This window comes from Pezoporus occidentalis, unplaced genomic scaffold (assembly GCF_034315485.1).
Source record: "Pezoporus occidentalis ecotype Australia unplaced genomic scaffold, CSIRO_AGI_Poc_V1 ctg145, whole genome shotgun sequence".
NCBI classification, from domain to species: Eukaryota; Metazoa; Chordata; class Aves; order Psittaciformes; family Psittacidae; genus Pezoporus; species Pezoporus occidentalis.
In genome coordinates this window covers 257,220-274,683 of record NW_026913263.1, presented here as the reverse complement: position 1 = coordinate 274,683, position 17,464 = coordinate 257,220, and the positions used below count along the sequence as shown (strand labels likewise).

The 17,464-nt window shown below is 46.7% G+C and overlaps 1 protein-coding gene across 1 annotated transcript in view; it reads left to right on the top strand.

Annotated features, from left to right (window-relative positions):
- The window catches only part of BSN (bassoon presynaptic cytomatrix protein), a 95,324-nt gene that overhangs the window by 7,317 nt on the left and 70,543 nt on the right, over positions 1 to 17,464 (top strand). The window contains exon 2 of the mRNA XM_062610160.1: positions 16,205 to 16,604. Within this exon, the coding sequence (XP_062466144.1) occupies positions 16,205 to 16,604 (400 nt within the window). The remainder of the gene's footprint in view (positions 1 to 16,204; positions 16,605 to 17,464) is intronic.

Genomic DNA, 17,464 nt, shown 5'->3' with positions numbered 1-17,464 from the left:
TCCTGAGCTGTAGCTATCACTGCACAGGTTCCTCTGAGCCATGAGAAGCTCTTTCTGTCCTCCTGGAAGACTGCTGAGGTCATTCCTGTGTTTCTCAGTGTTTTTTCATTCTTTGTTGGCAGGCTTCAGTGCTGTGCTGTGACTTCTATCTGGGATGTCCTGCAGCTTCTGAACCCCCATAGGAGGTGCAGGCTGCCTTCTCCTGCCTGTGACTTGCTGCCCAACACACCTACAGTCATCTGAACCTCTGTGCCTGAGCATGCTTAGCTGCTCCTCACGAGAAGAGCATCTCCTGCCCTCCTTTCAGATGGTTTCCCCACTCTTTGAAAGCTATAACACAACCTAGAGCAAGCAGATGCTGCATGGAAAATGCATCCCTGCTGCTTGAGAAATGTTGCTGAATTTGGAGGGTTTTGAGCAGGTATGACTAACCATTCGTCACTTAGCTCCAGGACCTGCCAGGGTCCACAGTCTTTTAGACATGACAAAGCAGTTTCCCACACTGAATAGCTTTCAGATGAGGATTTGAGAGCTTCACTGAAGGCAGCAGAAGAAAAATCACTGTGGACCAAAGCATTGCTCAGTGCAGATGTGATGAAATCCAGTGTTTCAGCTGGTGTGTTTGAGGTCGACGTTCCCTCCTCCATTTGGCCCAGGGTGCCGAAGGCACAGCAATCTGTGTAGGTATTAGAGAGTAGGGAGACTTTCAGAGGCCAGATATCAATCACTGAGGGGCTTTGAACCTTTCTTATCTAATTTTTCTTGCCTGCCACTGGTTGCTTTTTAGCCTGTTTTGAGTGTTTCCTAGCAATGGAGGCTCACAGGCTTCTCCAGCTGCTGAGAGGGACATGAGGCTGACACTGAGCTCAGAGCCTGGCTCTAGTGGACATCCCTTCACAGGACCGGTGCTCTCATGAGGATCATAGTGTCATGAATGTAGGGATTTATGGGGGAATTTGTCTTTATTTATGGCTTTTGAGCTCTGTTAGGAGAACTTGGAGTATGTGACCTCTTCTGACATGGTCTCAGGGCGCTTCTTCTCAGGGTGCTTTCTCCTTGGAAGTTGTCCATAGGCCTGAAGTCAATGTTAGATGCATTGTCTCCAGCTATTAAATGGATTCAGAGGGGTTCTGCCCCTCTTGCCAGCTTGTGTGAGACCCAACTGGGTCACAATGGGCTCTTCGGTATAAGGAGTCTGTGGGTAGCTTGTGTCCTCCTTCATCAGTCTAGACATGAGGAGTATGAAGAGATTTTGCCATATTAGTGTCTGCAAAAGGGTGGAATTGTGCGTGGGAATTACTTTCCGAGATTGACATGTTGTAGCTGTTAACCAGGGTGGGGGATTTTTTAACCAGAAAAAACAGATTGCAGCCTGGGAGAAACAGTGTGGGTTTTTTTTTTCTCCCTTCTCCTAAAGAAAACATTTCAGTTACCGATATGTGAAGTTATGAGTTATAAAATAGGAATAGTTGAAATTTGGAAATGTGGAAGATCTTCAGGGACTTGGTAATTTGCCTTCCTCTTGTGAAAAAATCCAAGCAGCTGATAATACAAAGCTTATGAAAGGCTTGGGGGAAATGGCGTGCTGAACTAGATCGTTTTCCACGTTGAGTCTGAACTGTACTTTTTCCTTTGATGAAACATGAAATTACTTTTAATTTATTTTGTTCCAATCCTCGTTACATAAACTATTATTTGATTGTGCAGCTGGACTGAAAAACTGTAGGAGGTCTCACATTTAGGATTTTGCTGCCTCTTTCTCATTAAGCCTACAGACTGATTTCTTTAAATGCACCTATTAATCTTCTTAGGGAGACAAATTGTTATTTGGTTGGGTTTTTTTCTGTCTTTTTCTGTGTTTTTTTTCCCTTTTAAACACTAAACTCCCAGTTAACTGCCAGAGTAAACACTGATGGTTTGAAGCCTTTCCAGGTATGTCTGCACTGCAGCTGGGCAATGCTGAGTTTGATCTAGTTAGCTTAAGCCCCCGAGGTGGTCAGAGCCTGAACCATTCTCATTGCAATAACCGCCAAGCCTGCAGGATGGGGTAATGCATTTCTTTTTTCCATTTTAATTCTGCAGTCTGCTGTTCCAGTAGCTTCTCCACAGTAACTTTTGTTGTGTTGTTGCTGTCAAGTTTGGGACTTGCAGGGCTCCAAGTTTGGGACCCATTAATGTCGCTCCTGTAGGACCAGCAGTAGGATGCAGTGAACCATTAATGGGTAATGGGTTTAAACTTAAGCAGGGGAAGTTCAGGCTAGATAATAAGGAAGTTGTTCTTCCTTGTGAGGGTGCTGAGGCGCTGGCACAGGGTGCCCAGAGAAGCTGTGGCTGCCCCATCCCTGGCAGTGTTCAAGGCCAGGTTGGACACAGGGGCTTGGAGCAAGCTGCTCTAGTGGAAGGGGTCCCTGCCTGTGGCAGGGGTTGGAACTGGATGAGCTTTAAGGTCTTTTCCAACCCAAACCACTCTGTGATTGTATGATAACCATGTGTTGTTCTTAAAGTGCACAGATCTTTCCTGTATTTCTTCTGTAGTGCATCAGCTTTGTTGTTTTCTGCCCATGGATGGTAAGCCACCAGATTTTGGGTTTCTTGGTACCCATTTATAGCAAGGTTTCTCGACAGAGCAGGCAGGTGTTGGTAGCTATCCTTCGGACCACTGGCCTTGTGGACCCTCTCTGCTCTCCCCTGCTGGGAATGGCTCTTAGGAGGGTGGGGAAACCGCTGCTCAGGCTGCTCCCAAAACACATCCGTGGGCTGTGTCCGCTCCGATATGAAGCTGCGAGATGTCTGCAGCAGATAGTGCTGGAGCACATTGTGTCAGGGCCCAGCAGCACTGGTAAATGCTGCTGCAGCTTTCCGTCGGTACTCCCAATGCTGGCATATGTGAGGAGGCAATGCTGGGTGCTGCATGCAACCAGCCCATGCTGCTCAGCATCTACCCTGACTGTCCCTTTGGATTTAGGGATGCTCTGTAAGCCCAAGGAGTGGAAATTTCCAAGCCTCCTCCTTTCCCCCCACCATCTGCAAGTTGTTGTGGATGTTTTGCTAGGAAATCTGTAGTTGGGGAGCACGCAAGATAAAGAGGTTGCTTCCGTGTGTGCAGGGTGGAGATCTGAGTCTGCTCATCCTGTGAGTGCACCTGCAGCCTGCCCTTCTCCCTCTGGAGGTTAGGTGGTGGTGAGATCCTACCACCAAGGGCTCTGCAGCAGAAGGGGCACATGGTCCTTTCCTGTCCTTTGAACCTTTCATGGGGGTGATTTTCAGAGCATGTAAAGCCCGTTTACCACTTTATTAGACCAGGTTTGGACTGGTTACGCCACAGTCATGACAGAACATCAGTGCAAGCTTGTTTGAGTGGAGAAGATGGTCCATACTACGTTATATGCCATTGATTACCTTAATCTGACAAAAATAAGGCATCCAGAAACATCATTTGGGGAGAAAACTCTGAAGAAGTATCTCCTTGAGTGCCATTTCTGTACTGTATTTTACCTGTCTTTCTCATCTTGAAGTATCTCCCAGCTGCATTGGTTAATGAATTAGGATGTGATTCCTGTTGTCTGTACGGTTCAGTTTCATGCAACCCATTTTGGTAATTACCAACTTAATTTTGATTTATTATTACTTAAATGCACATTCCCAAATGCTCTGAGTTAACAAGTTATCGTGCCTTTCTTTTCCTTTGAAATGTGCAAGCAAAATCAACCAGCTTCTTTGGGCACTAATAAAATACCTTCTACTTGTCAATATATCTCAAATCTAGTTCACTTATCAAGTAAACTTCTCAGCCTTAAATTTTACCTGCCTCCATTTCTGCCAAGTTCAGCCATTTGATGGGACCAGGAGGACAGATACATCAAACATTTAGATGTGTCAGTCTCTTTGGGGACAAATGTTCTGGTCTGAGGTATGTGCAGCAGGGAAATACATGCAGGGACAAGGAGCCTCAAAGAACTGCAGACGCTGGAGAAGTGTTTTCCTTTGATCCTATAAAGAATTTGGCAGGGGAATTTCAGGCTCTTGTATTTCAAAAGTACATTTAAATTGAACAGCTTGAAATATTGACGTTGATGGTGTCTCTGACAGCATTGGTAATGTATTATTCTTTGGGTTTGCTTTATCTTTCCTGTTGTGAAGACCTGGTTTACACACAAAAATGTAATTAATTCCAAGTTTAGTTTGCCATTTGCATTTGAGCTTCCAATTCAAATAGCTGAGAACCAGAAAGTGCAAACCTAAGGCACACAAACAACTGGATTGACCCTGTCCTGCACAAGGCAGTTGGCTGGCAGCCCCATGGCAGTGTCTCCAGCAGGCTCTTCTAACCATGGTCCTTGTCTTCAGTAACAGACATTATTGGACCACGTTTGCTGATGCAGAGAACATTTGGGATGGAGAAACTTCTGCAGCCGAGAAGTGTTTCTGGCAAACACTACCTGATGTGATGTTTTCATTGAATGGTATCTGGCCGTGTTGGAGATGAAGCTCTCCTTGTGGGAAAACGTGGGCTCCTCAGTATTACTGTGTGCTCCTCTAAGTGCACGGTACTTGGAGCTCTTTGGGGAGGACATGAGTTGATCACTGTTTCCTCCATCCTTGCCCAAATGATCTTCTCTTGATTCTTCTTCCACAGCTTAGGTGTCAGCTCTCCTGGTAACCTGAGGCAACAACCAAAAAACCCCAAACTTTAGGACCTAAATGGCCTGGGGAAGAGCTAGAGGGACCAAGATGCTGTGAGGTGCAAAGACGCAATTGCAGGATGGGTAAAAATGCTACAATTTTCCACAGACACACACAGAAAACCCCATTCTCTCTCGTGTTTCATTTGCCCAGGCTCAAACAAATAAGGGTACAAAGTCAGGATTTTTCTGTTGCTGCTTGCTGCAGTCACAGGAGCTGTTTGTCTCTCTGCAGTATGGTAGCCTGATTTCCTCTCCTGGAAATTGCTTTTTTAACTGGGTTTTTCTTTCCTTTTTCTAAAAATACAAGCTGGTTTCTTTCTGGTCTGTCATTACCCTCTCTTTTTTAACAGCACTTCTCTTTCAGATGGATCTTCCTGTTTTTTCTGCCTGGAATGAGTGTTGCTCCTCGTTCCGGGCTGGGTTCGATTGACTCAAACTGTCACAGAGATGGGTAATGATAGATATTTTTTTTTACATCAGCTTTTAATTTTGGAACATGGGTGGAACTCATCCAAAAAAAAGAAGACCCTGCAGTCCTCTTAATGGTTGAATGCCAACTTCTTGCTGCTGGAGGCAGAAGCGTGGTGGTGTGGACAGGACCAGGAATGCTGTCCTGGTCGGACCAGACCCTGGGATTGATCCCCTTTTATTTAGCCACTAGCAGCACCTCGGAGCATGTACCACAGCAGGCCAACAGCCAGAGAAATCCCTCCAGCTCCTGCACTGAATCAAGCCTGAAGCTGCAAAATCAGACCTTTGTGCCACTCTCCAGGGGGTGGAAAAAGCCAGAAGCGAGTCAAGGGAATGAGCTGCCTCTGCTCTTCATTCTGAATTGCTTTCCAGAATGCATTTTTCCCAAAATAACTTCATTGTGTGATTTTTCTTTTTTGGTAGATCGTTCCGTATTTGATGATGAACATAAATTGACATTTTCTGAGAACTGTCCAAAATGGCTTGAAGAACTCTTTGCAGAGAGGCAGTATCTCATTTAGAGCCCATCGCTACACTTGCCTGTGGTTCTCTTATCTTCTGCGCGTTACGCTGCATTTCTTGACCTTGGATTTCACCTGCCGTGGTGTTCTGAGACACCCATTGCAGGAGAGCCTTCTAAAGCTCCTCTCATTCAGTTTTAGCTTTGAATACTCTGAATGAATTTGTGTGGCTCAGCAAACTTGTCCCTTCATTATTCCCCTCCTTCCCAGGGCTTTTATGAATATATCCCATTTATCCTACAGCCGGCTCCTGCAGCTCTGCTTGTGGAAACCTGATCATCTACCTCTATCCTTGGCATCCTATGCTGTGACCGGTTATCGGTCCACAAGAAGGTTTCCCCTTATGTCACCATCTTTTACTTCTTGTTTTTCCTTCCTTCTTTCTTTCTAGATCTTCAGTCTAACATTTCTCCTACTTAGATGATTTTTCAGACTAATCCTGTATATGAAATGTTCTGGTGTGGGAACCTTCATGAATGTCCTCTTAGTGAACAGCATGGCAAAGGTTGGATTTATCTTTTCTTTTACAGTCCAGCATTCCTCAAATATTTCTGTTGTATTTCAGTCTTCATTCAGTTTTCCAGATTCTGTGGGAGATTCCCAATTTCTAAAGTTTTAGATTTTTAATCTTTTTTCTCTTGCCCAATTTACGAGCTGTTCATGGAATCCCAGACTAGTTTGGCTTGGAAAGGACCTTAAAACTCATCCAGTTCCAACCCCTGCCACGGGCAGGGACCCCTTCCACTAGAGCAGCTTGCTCCAAGCCCCTGTGTCCAACCTGCCCTTGAACACTGCCAGGGATGGGGCAGCCACAGCTTCTCTGGGCACCCTGTGCCAGCGCCTCAGCACCCTCACAGGGAAGAGCTTCTGCCTAAGAGCTCAGCTCAGTCTCCCTCTGTCAGGTTAAAGCCATTCCCCCTTGTCCCATCCCTACAAGCCCTTGTCAAAAGTCACTTTCCAGCTTTCTTGTCAGCCCCTTTAGATGCTGGGGAATAAAAATCCTTAAGGGATATATTTTTTGTATGCTTGAATTTTTAATTTAATTTGCCAGAATTCTGGAGGTTTTGTTTTGCCTTTTTTTATCTAGATACAGTTTTTACTTTTTGAAGGATTTCCTTTTACTCCTGTAGCCTTATTTGCTCCACTCCTTAATTATATTGCCTTATTATGGCCATGTTTTAAACCCTTTCTTGCTAGTGCAGTTTTTACTTGAGGCCCTAATATGCTATAACCGGTCCCATTCTTAACCTTCTACCTGCTGCTTTTAATTTCTTTTTAACAAACTTTCTCACTTCCTCTGGTCTCCTCCCCTTATTGTATCTGAATAAATAGATTGAAACTGAGTTTTATGGTTTCTGTCCTGAATTTTGGCATCTGCGAGGAGGCGCTGTGCATGTCGCACAGCGAGGCAAGAGCAGGTAGCTTTAGCCTGCATTGCTTTAGGGAACAGTTAACAACCTCCCCCAAAATTGTGTTGCTGCCAACTAAAATCAGAGAGGCTCTTGAGGAGGGGGGGTTATAATCATAAATTTACAAGATAAGCTGTCATGATCATGTGCCATAAAAATTGCTTAGCTTCATGCTGTGGTTTATCTTTTGGCTTTGCTGTCATTTCATAACTACAGTGCAGGAATTCATGCTGTCAGCTGCACCGGGAGAAAGGTCTTTAGTTGAACGTGACTGTGGCAATTGGCTCTTTTACTGTCAGTTGCTAGAGCTCAGCTATAAGATGTAAGTGGATGGAGGCAGAGGGGAGGGTTGCCCCTTGGCTGGGGTACTTTACTTGTCCTTTCTGGCACCCACAGTATTTTCAAGATTGTCATGGCCTTTTATTAATTATACAACTTTTTACATGCATAATGGGTTTTGTAGAGCACCTCCCATATGAAGACAGGCTTTTTCAGATGAGAAAATTGGGGCTGTTCAGCCTGGAGAAGAGAAGCTGCATGGTGACCTCAGAGTAGCTTCCAGTATCTGAAGGGGACCTACAAGGATGCTGGAGAGGGACTCTTTATCAGGGACTGTAGTGGTAGGATAGGGGGTGATGGGTTTAAACTGAAACAGGGTCAGTTCAGGTTAGATATAAGGAAGAAGTTCTTTAATGTGAGGGTAGTGAGGCACTGAACAAGTTGTCCAAGGAAGTGATAAATTCTTCATCCCTGGCAGTGTTCAAGGCCGGGTTGGACGGGGCTTGGAGCAACCTGGTCTAATGGAGGGTGTCCCTGCCCATGGCAGGGGGTTTGAACTAGATGATCTTAAGGTCCTTTCTAACGCAAACTATTCTATGATTCTATGACTTGCTCACATTCTATGATTCTATGACTGTGAAGGATACAGAGGCCACACATGAATAGCTAGGTGGAAATCAGATTGAAGAGACAGCTCCAGCCTGCACCTCACTGTCCTCCTGGGGACATATATCTCCATTTCAGCTGTCCTTGCTCTGCACGCTCCCTGGTGTTGGTCGCAGGGCTGTGTCTCTGTGGCAGGGCTCTTAATCGTTCCTTGCAGACCTTCCAAGTCCTGGTGTAAAGAGGAGAGGAGCTGTGCGGGCAGCAGCCTACTTTGCAGTCCAGCCTGCAGCATCCCCTGAGCATGGCCACCCCCAGCTCTCACCCGAGTTAATGTGGAGTTTGGAATGCTTGACAAGGGGGGACTTGTTGAGTCCTGCAGTCAGGCAGGTGTGCTGAGCATCCTCTCCTGTGGCAGTATTCTTGGAGCCAGCTGCTGGCGTGCCTGCTGCCTCCTCTCCTTCCAGCTCTCCCCAAGGCCTCCAAGGCTGATCTTCACCTGCACTGATGGTCCAAAGCTCACCTACCGACTGCACCCATTCACTGGCAGAGCTGCCATTCCTCCTTGATTTATATCTTCTAGGTACTTTGTAAGTACCCAGAGAGGTGCAGATGCTGGATCAGAAATCCTGTCGCCCTTTCTACTGGCTCCACGTTCACCCCAGGGACAGTGTTCCTGCAGGTACAGTGGAGCCAGGGCTCCTGCCTTGCATCTGCACCCTCCTGGCTCTCAGCAGTTAGCTGTTAATTGTGTCATGATCTAGAAGTGGCTTCTACTTTGTCTCTGGAAGATATATGGGTAGTTTTGTGCTATGACAGAGGAAACAGATTTTCTGTGACACTGAGGCAGAATAGATACTGGACATCCCCGAGAGATTTTAATGCTTTGAAGCTCAAGATTGTAAATGTTCTCAGCAACAGTTATACCACTTGAAAAGGAGACCTGTTCGAATCTTCCAACCTTCAGTGTGCCTGCTCCTGTAAAGCTATCGGAGAAGAAATCTCTTTGATATATATTGGACTGAGATCATTGCCTGCGGGCTCCTCTGTCATGCCAGTTGCTGGTGGCTCTGAGGGGCTTGGCAAAGATCCTGACATTGGTGTCTGCCCATCTCAGGTATAGGCAGCTGAAAGAGCAGCTCCCCAGAGCAGCGTGTGGTGGTCTGCAGGTCAGTCAGTGACTTTCTGGCTTGCGAGGGCTCTTGAGAGATAAGCAAAAGTCTCCTGACTCCAGTTCAGGTCTTGGGGTTCATGGAGGCTGCTCTGGACTCTCTAGGGATCATGGTCTGCTAGTAGTTGTCAGACCTTGGGGTTCTCTGGAGAGAGGTTTGGGGATGCTGGACTGGTGGATGCAAGCAGCCTGTCTGTGCTCTACTTTTGTGTTGTTGCAAAGCGTCCTAGGGGAAATTGCTCTTAGCTCAACCAGGGCCAAGAGAGCTGCAAATTAAGTATTTACTTGCATATAGCAAAAGTAGCCTAGGGTGGAGTAGAGTGGAATGGAATGAAAGGTAACGAAATGGAACGTAACGGAAGGTAATGCAACGGAACAGAAAAGAACAGGGGCTGCAGTGATCATCTAGTCCAACTGCAACGGATAATGATTCCCAAACACTTACAAAAGGCATTGTGTGGGGATGAAAATAAGGAAGTAAGTGTTTATTTAGAGCTTAAATCAGTCATAAGCCTCTTTTTCAGTACATGGATTCATCTAATGAGACAGCAGATGCTTCTTACCAACCGTGCTTCGTACAGCAGGGTGAGTGACAGTGATGTGTTAGCATGTTGCTGATTCTCGGTTGAACTAGACATGGTGCTAATAAGGTGGAGAATAACTGGTTTGTGATGGAGGCTTTTCCTAATCTTGCCTTTCCAAGTCATGCATCTATAATGTGGATGTAAATTGGAAAACTTTGGGTTCTTGTTGCCTTGCCATGGGTTGCATAATCATCTGTGTTTTAAACTAAGGGAAAAGCTGGCATCAGCACTAAGAGTGTTATCTTCTGCAAAACCAGGGGCCAGAAGAGGATGATGGCACTCTGTGCATCACAGAGTTGCTTGCCCCATGGCAGCATCGTGCTGGGACATGGTTTCTCTGGCAGGATCATTAGTCTGGTGTGTTAAGTGCAAGTGGCTGCTGCCACCGCCTGCCTGACAGCCCTTTCTTGAACCCCAGCCCCAGTGGGGTTTAACAGGGAGGCAGAGGACTCAAGGATATTGCGTTCCTCTGTATTTATGAGAACAGGTATGTGGGTGGAGGTTAGGGACCCAAGTGATTGCCCAGATTGGGCAAAAGCCTTGAGCAGGGAGCTCAAGTATAGTGTTCATCATCAGGAGATACATTAGGGATACTTTGGTTGCAGTCAAAATGCCTGGCAGAAGCTGCATCTCTTTGAGGGGGTTAAAGCAACCCTGGAGCACGAAGCTGCAGGAGAGCAGGGTTTTTCCACTGCTCACAAAAGCAAGTCATTAAACACTGTGGCCTTTCACAAGAGTGCTTGTGTTGCCATCTAACAGAATATTTCCTGACGGTTTCCAGTCACCATTTCATGTTTTCTGTTTTGTTTTCAGTTGTGTGGTATTCGCTGGGTTTAAACCATCAAGTACACGCATCTCCAGCATGAACATCTTCCTGCATGGACATAAATGTAATAAGTCAGGGATGCATGGGTTTAAATGGGCACTGTTTTGTAATTCTTTATTGTCAAAGCAGAGTCTGTTGGATCTAACATTACTTAGCGCTACAAAACTGCCATCAGTAAGACTCCCAAGCTCAATGGATATTTTAACATCACTAGTGTGAGATTTCCAGAGCACATAGCTCGAATCAGAGGCCCTCCGCATCAGACACTTTATTTTACTGTTGATTTATTGAAAGGTTGCATGTCCTATTTGCTAGTGTGATATGCTGATTGGTAGTTTATGTCGCCTAATATTTGATATTACCCCACACAGTTCCTATGCCAACCCATAAGCATTAGGAATTGTTCTTCTGAGTTAAACTCAGTGCCATTTTGACCTAGAGTGCAAGTGGCCTTTTATCACCTGTTGGGTTTTTTCCTAAATAAGTGATTCTTAAAATCAGTCATGTGGATGTTCACATCGGGTTTCAGTTGAAGCAGCTAGGTCAAATCTCTGCTTGTAGCTCTAGTTCTTGTTCTTTAACCTAGCCTCCCTCTTCTGGGTGTGAGCATCTGTACATCTTCTCTTTTCATGCCTTATCTTGATTTGTTTTCTTCTCATACCCTTGGTTTTACTGCAGGTAAGCAGTTGTGTGTTTTCCCTCTTTTTCTACTAACAGAAAAGACTTGCTTCTCCCCATTTTGCTTATATTTGGTATGGATGTGAAGCTAGGAGCTCCCTTCCACGGACAAACCCAGCTTTTCTTTGGAAAGCTTTTGTAATGGTGGTGATGGTGCCATTTGTTTTCATGTTCTTTTTATATACTATAATGCAGTAATTAGATCAGTTGCCCAGTGAGCAACCCATTTCAGTTGGCACCAGGCAGAGGAGGGATGCAGTCCCTGTTGCATAAAAGGGCTGCAGCTCCTGAAGGATTTACTCAGACCAAAAATGCCAAGTCCCCGTGGGTGTCAGAGGGCTGCCAGGGCTCAGTGGCAGCTGAGCAGATGGATGTAGCCAGTGTGTTCAAGGGGAGAACGTGAAATTAGGAGAAAACCAGTGCACGTGCTCTTGAGCTTTTCCACACACCACGCGTGGACAAGACTCGAGTTACCAGCCACGTGTGTAGATTTTGTGTAATGTCATTATCACTTGATTTTAAAGCAAAGATGGTGGTGGTGTTGGCATTTACCTTGCAGTGGTTGTCGCTCCCAAGTTAGTATCTGGTGTGCAAAAGGAGCCATTGACATCTCTTGGGATGCTGGCTCCAAGCTTGGGTCTTGTTTGTACAATGTAGTGGTACCTATGAACCTACCTGAGTGAAATGAGAGCAATTCCCTTCTACAGACCCTGACTTTACCTTGGAATTCCTGAATAAGAAGGCTGTACCAAGTTACTGGAAGAGAATTGTAAACCAGAACTATGTCACTGTATTGCTTTCATCTTTCCTAAAGCTGCTGACATATTTTTACTGGCACTTCTATGCCATCAAATGTTAGGTCTAGGGCAAATCTTTTTATTTCCTGAAATTAAACATTAACTAGCAAGCACCCTAACATTTGTTTCGGTTGTAAATAGGATTTTGGTTTTAAAACCTTCATAATTCTTGTTATTTCAATAGAAAACTAATTTTTACAAACGGGATAAAATCAAGCATAAAAAAAATCCCTAAGGTTCTGGTAACATCTTATACCACTGAGCTTGATTTTGTGGAGAATGGCTTTGACCCTTGGTTTTCGCTATGCTGTTCATCGTTCTGATCATCTTACCTTCTTCCTCCTCATCTTTTTCCATCTCTGCCCAGCCTGCCAGGACGTTTGCTCCAGCCCTAAATAGACAGGCTGGTTTCAGATCTGTGCCTGTTCCCGAGTGGAACTGGGGAAGTTCGATGCCTTTTTAATCAGAACTATCCGTCAGTGAGGCAGACCCGGGTACAGATGAATGTCTCGGGGTGGTTTTGGCTATGTGGCAAGCAACCTTACAGCTTAGCCTCCTCTCTAGCATGGAGCTGAGGGTTAGTTTCTGTGGGTGTTTTGTAGTGCTTCACATCAAGAGACGTGCAGATGCTTCTTCCGCTGTGTAGGGAAGGTAAGAGGTAGCAGGGATGTGATGCAGAGCTGGGACTGAAACCCAGGCTTCTGATATTGGAGACCCAGGACTACCCCCTACTTCTGGAGGGTGAAATGCTGTGTTCCTCCGTGCACAAAGCAGAGGCTGGTGCTGTGTGCTGCTACAGCTGGTTGGATGCCCCATGTTCAAAGGATGGTGGGAGTTCAGCTCCAAACAAGCTTGGGGAGGGCTGGGCAAGAGGCAGAGGAGCAGATGGCTGATGGTGGGTATTGCTCCGGCCGGCTGGGCTGCACCAGGGCAGGAGGCTGGTTGTGGCATTGTTCAGTGCTGTGTCAGTGTTACGCTGGAAAATGGAGCTTCAGAAAGCGAGAAGGTAGCCACTGGTTTTCAGCTCAAAAATGAAAGAACACAGCATCTTCCTGGCTGCCCAACTGGTCGGTGACTGCAGGAGGATTAGCAGGGCTGCCTGCCTGACCTTCTCTTGATAAAGCATTAATAGACAGAATACAATAAATAGAAACCTCAACGATATAATTGTTAATAAGCTTGGTCAAACACATTTGATATTCTTTACTTGGACAAAATTATAACCCTGTTGGTAACTGAGAGCGCTGCTGCATTTGGAGCCTGCAGAGAAGTTTTACCAGTCACCATTACTACCAGTTATCACTGATGTTTTTAATTCAACAATTAGGGTGGTGCAGAATCAATACAGCTGCCATCAAGTGGGGGAAATCCTGCCTTATTAAGACTTTTCAATGTAATTGTTAATAAGTGATATAGTGATTTTGGGGGGCTATTTTGGGAACCAGTTAGCAGCCTGATGCTAGTTAGTATTTTTATGAGTGATAAAGAAGGCTGTCATGACAAAAGGGGATGAGCTGCATTTTGTGTAACAGCAAAAAAAAGGGGTTCATAGGTAGGTATAAACCATACAAACATTGGAGCGTCCTAGATGCAGGGAGTGTGGACCTGTGTCTGATTCCATATGACTGTTCTCATGTTCTTTCCTGGGGCATCTCTCCTGTTTCTGTATTTGACAGACCAGATGATTCCTTCTGGTCTCAAAATTTCACAGACACGTTCAACTGGTGCAAGTGAGAGACAGTCCAGCCCGGAAGGATGAGGCGTCTTGGATAATTATAACCTAAATAAATGCAGTGATAAGTGCACAGAGTGAAACCACTGCTGCGAGCAGGATGGAGATGCTGCATGGCATTTCTTCACTCCTGAAAAGGTGAAGGGAGCCGGAAGGGAGCTTGGTCCCGGGCTGGGAGAGCATCTCTGGAGCAGCACTGTCCCACCGGGCAGCAACCACCCAACCACCCTCTTCCTTCTGCACCAGGAATGATGCTCAAGGCAAAATAACAGCACCATGTGTATTCTTCTCATGGGTTTTGCTTTTTCAAGAGAGTCACAGGCTCCGTTTTGGATAGGAAATGTAGTGAGCGTGTCTATGCCTTGTGTGACAGCCCCCCTTGGTGGAGCGCAGCTCTGGCGGTACGGCGCTCCTCACTCTGCTCTGCTGCAAGAAATTCCCTAAGCAAAAACTTCACCCTTCTTTAAAGCAAGGCACTTGAAGCAAACAAGCCAGGCTGCTAGTACTGCTCATGCCAGCTGCAAAAAGGGGTGGCGATCACTAATACACTGCTAAACACTTGTGCTGGGGGTAGCTGCTCTAAATTTCTCCCATTTCACACAGAGCTGAGAAGGGAAGCCGTGACTGAGTGGTATTTCTGTGGCAGAGCAAATTTGGAGTCAGAATTCCTACTCAGTGGCAAACAGTTTTTTTCATATTAAATGGGGAAAAAAAGTTTGAATTTTGAAATTTGCACTGGAAGAACCATTCTCTTTGTTCCAAATAACAGTTATTTGGCTGTGTACACATTAATCACTTCAAATAACAATATTTTACTGTTGTTTAACACACCATTAGATCAGCAGGCATTCTGATACCTGTGAGGATTAAACTCAAGGAGAAAAAACTCATTTTGCTTTCTGACAGCACTGCCTCATGGTGTCTGGGGCTGAGCTCTCCCATTCCACCAGCTGCAGGTGTCACATGTTTTATGGGGCAGCAGCTCTGCAGCCCTCAGCATTGAGAGGCAAATCCCTGTTCTGGACTCAAGGGCATCAGTATGAAATGATGAAGGAGCAGCGGGTGCAAGCGACACTTAGTATAGGTGCCTTGCTGCAGGGCCAGGGCTGGTTTGCTCTTTAGTCTGGAGCAGATCAGTTACTCCCTTATTGCTTTGCTTTATGATGATTGTGCAATTCCTCTTTCAGAGAAGTGGGTTTCAATCTGAGCCGGGAAGTATTCCCAAAGTGCTATTTTAATATTTATTTTCATTCGACTTCCTATTACTGTGGCAACATGCACTTTGAATTTCATTAGTTTTACGCATTTAAGTTCCCTTTTTAAACCTTTGTAAGGTCAGACCCTGCTTGGGTAAATCAAGTTTATTACATTTGAGATTCGGAGTAATATTTTTCCTCAGCCAGCTGTAGATCACAGGCAGTGAGGGCACTGGGGCTTCTGCCTTTTTGAAGAACATTTGTGGGCATTACTGATAATGTGCATGTGCACCAAATGATTCTGTAATTAGATAAACATCTTCCAATGCAGATTCATCCTCATGCACTCAGGGTCCACTGGCAACATGTTACCTGCACTGGGATCATGCGGAAGGTGGGGTGTACAGGACCTCATTCCATGCTCATCAGCACAAGAGCTCAGAGCTTTTGCAGATGAAGCAGCTCCAGAGCTCCTTGGGGTGGCAAGAAGCACATTGAGCACACTAGGCAGGCTATGGGACTGCTGCCTGACCTCAGCATCACTCCTTCTGGGTAGCTCTGGTTTCACAGGGAGCTCTTAGGCAGGAGCTCTTCCCTGTGAGGGTGCTGAGGCGCTGGCACAGGGTGCCCAGAGAAGCTGTGGCTGCCCCATCCCTGGCAGTGTTCAAGGGCAGGTTGGACACAGGGGCTTGGAGCAAGCTGCTCTAGTGGAAGGGGTCCCTGCCTGTGGCTTTAAGGCCCCTTCCAGCCCAAACCACTCTGGTTCTTTATGGTTCTATGGTTTCACAGTTTTTGCCCTGGTGACCTGATGCAAGTAGGTTGTGAGAAGATGGGTTAGTATGTATTGGCTATCTCCCTGCAGGAAGGGCCCCACAGTCTGCAAACCAGAGGTGCTGGAGAAGTAATGGGGAGCCCCTTGCTGTCAGGAGGCTGAGCTGCCCCAAACCTTTCACTGCTATTTTATGTGCAACTTCCTGACTAAAGTTCAACTTGGAATACACCAGATAATTCAATTACATCTCTGCTGCTGGGTTATATAAGAGAAAGCTGAAACTGTGCCTCATTTCGTAAGGTAAAGTGTGTTCTTCTGCAGATGTGAGCAATTTCCCTGCTTCACAGCATGGTTTCTCTGTGCCTCCTTGGCCGAGCTGGGGCTTCAAGGGTGGAGAGGCGGCTGTAGAGATTTTGTGCCCCGGCATCTTTGGACTGTGCTAAACCTGGGCTGATGATGTGTATTTTACTGGTGTTTCAGCACGCTGAGGAGACCGGAGCAGCTGGATCAGACCGCGGGCCAGCGATCAGCATCCCCCTCCCTCGCACAGACTGCACCCAGCTCCCAGAGCCCACGGGAGATGAGGGGCCGGGGCCAGCCTGGGCCGGCAGCGGAGGCACCGCGGAAGATGCTGCAGGTGGATGCCCGGAGCCAGGGCTCGGGGAGGTCTCCATCGGTGTCGCCAGACCGGGGCAGCACCCCTACATCCCCCTACTCACTCCCACAGATCGCCCCCCTGCCCAGCAGCACGCTCTGCCCCATCTGCAAGACAACGGAGCTCACCTCGTCCCCCGGCCAGCCCAACTTCAACGCCTGCACCCAGTGTCACAGCAAAGTCTGCAACCAGTGCGGCTTCAACCCCAACCCGCACCTCACCCAGGTAACAGCTCCTCTGCCGCAGGCAGCCTGCCCGGCCGGTTCGGGTGGGTGGTGGGGTGGCTGCTGGCAGGTTTTGCAAGAAGAGGTTCTTGCTTTCTTCAAGCATAGAAACTGCACCTTTGGCTTGGGCAGCTGCAAAGCATTGACCGAGAGGAAAAGCTCTGCTGGCTAATTAGGGGATAATTGTGATAACATGAGCTTTAATGAGATGGGGGGGGGTAAGTTATTTAAAGGGATGTTGTGGATCACTGGAGAGGTTCAATCTCTGTTGCTGAGACCTCAGAACACTTGGCTGAGGTGAGATCTCCGTACACACAGTTGTCCTGAAGTCAGAGGACTCAAGAGCAGGAGGGGAGCAGAGGGCTTGCTGGCAACCCCAAGGTGTTGAGCATCTTAGACCCTGACTCATCCCAGGTGATGTTTTGGTGGCAGATGAGTTTCAGACAGCATTCCCCTCGGTGGCAGGAGAGAAGTGCGAAGTCGTGCACAAGATGATGCCTTGCTGGGGGAGCGTTCAGTGGGATGTGTGAGATGGAGGCACAGGGTTCCCGGGGGTGGATCCAGCGGCAGTGGTGAGCTGGGGGTGCCAGGGTGTGGGGCTCCCTATGCCAATCCATCATGCTGGAGATCTGCCCACAGGGTGGGAAGTGACACAGAGGGTTTTTGCAGCTGTTAAGAGCCAAACCATGGCAATTCCTATTCTTGGGCTTAATAACAGAAACTTCAGGCCAGGCTTTGGAAAGCCACTGTGCCATTCCAGTGTGTGTGAGAAAACAGGATTTGGGCATTGAAGTCCTTGCATTTCCATGTTTCATTGCTAGTAGCTGTTTCTGGTAAGCACGCAATGCTTGCTGCTGATAC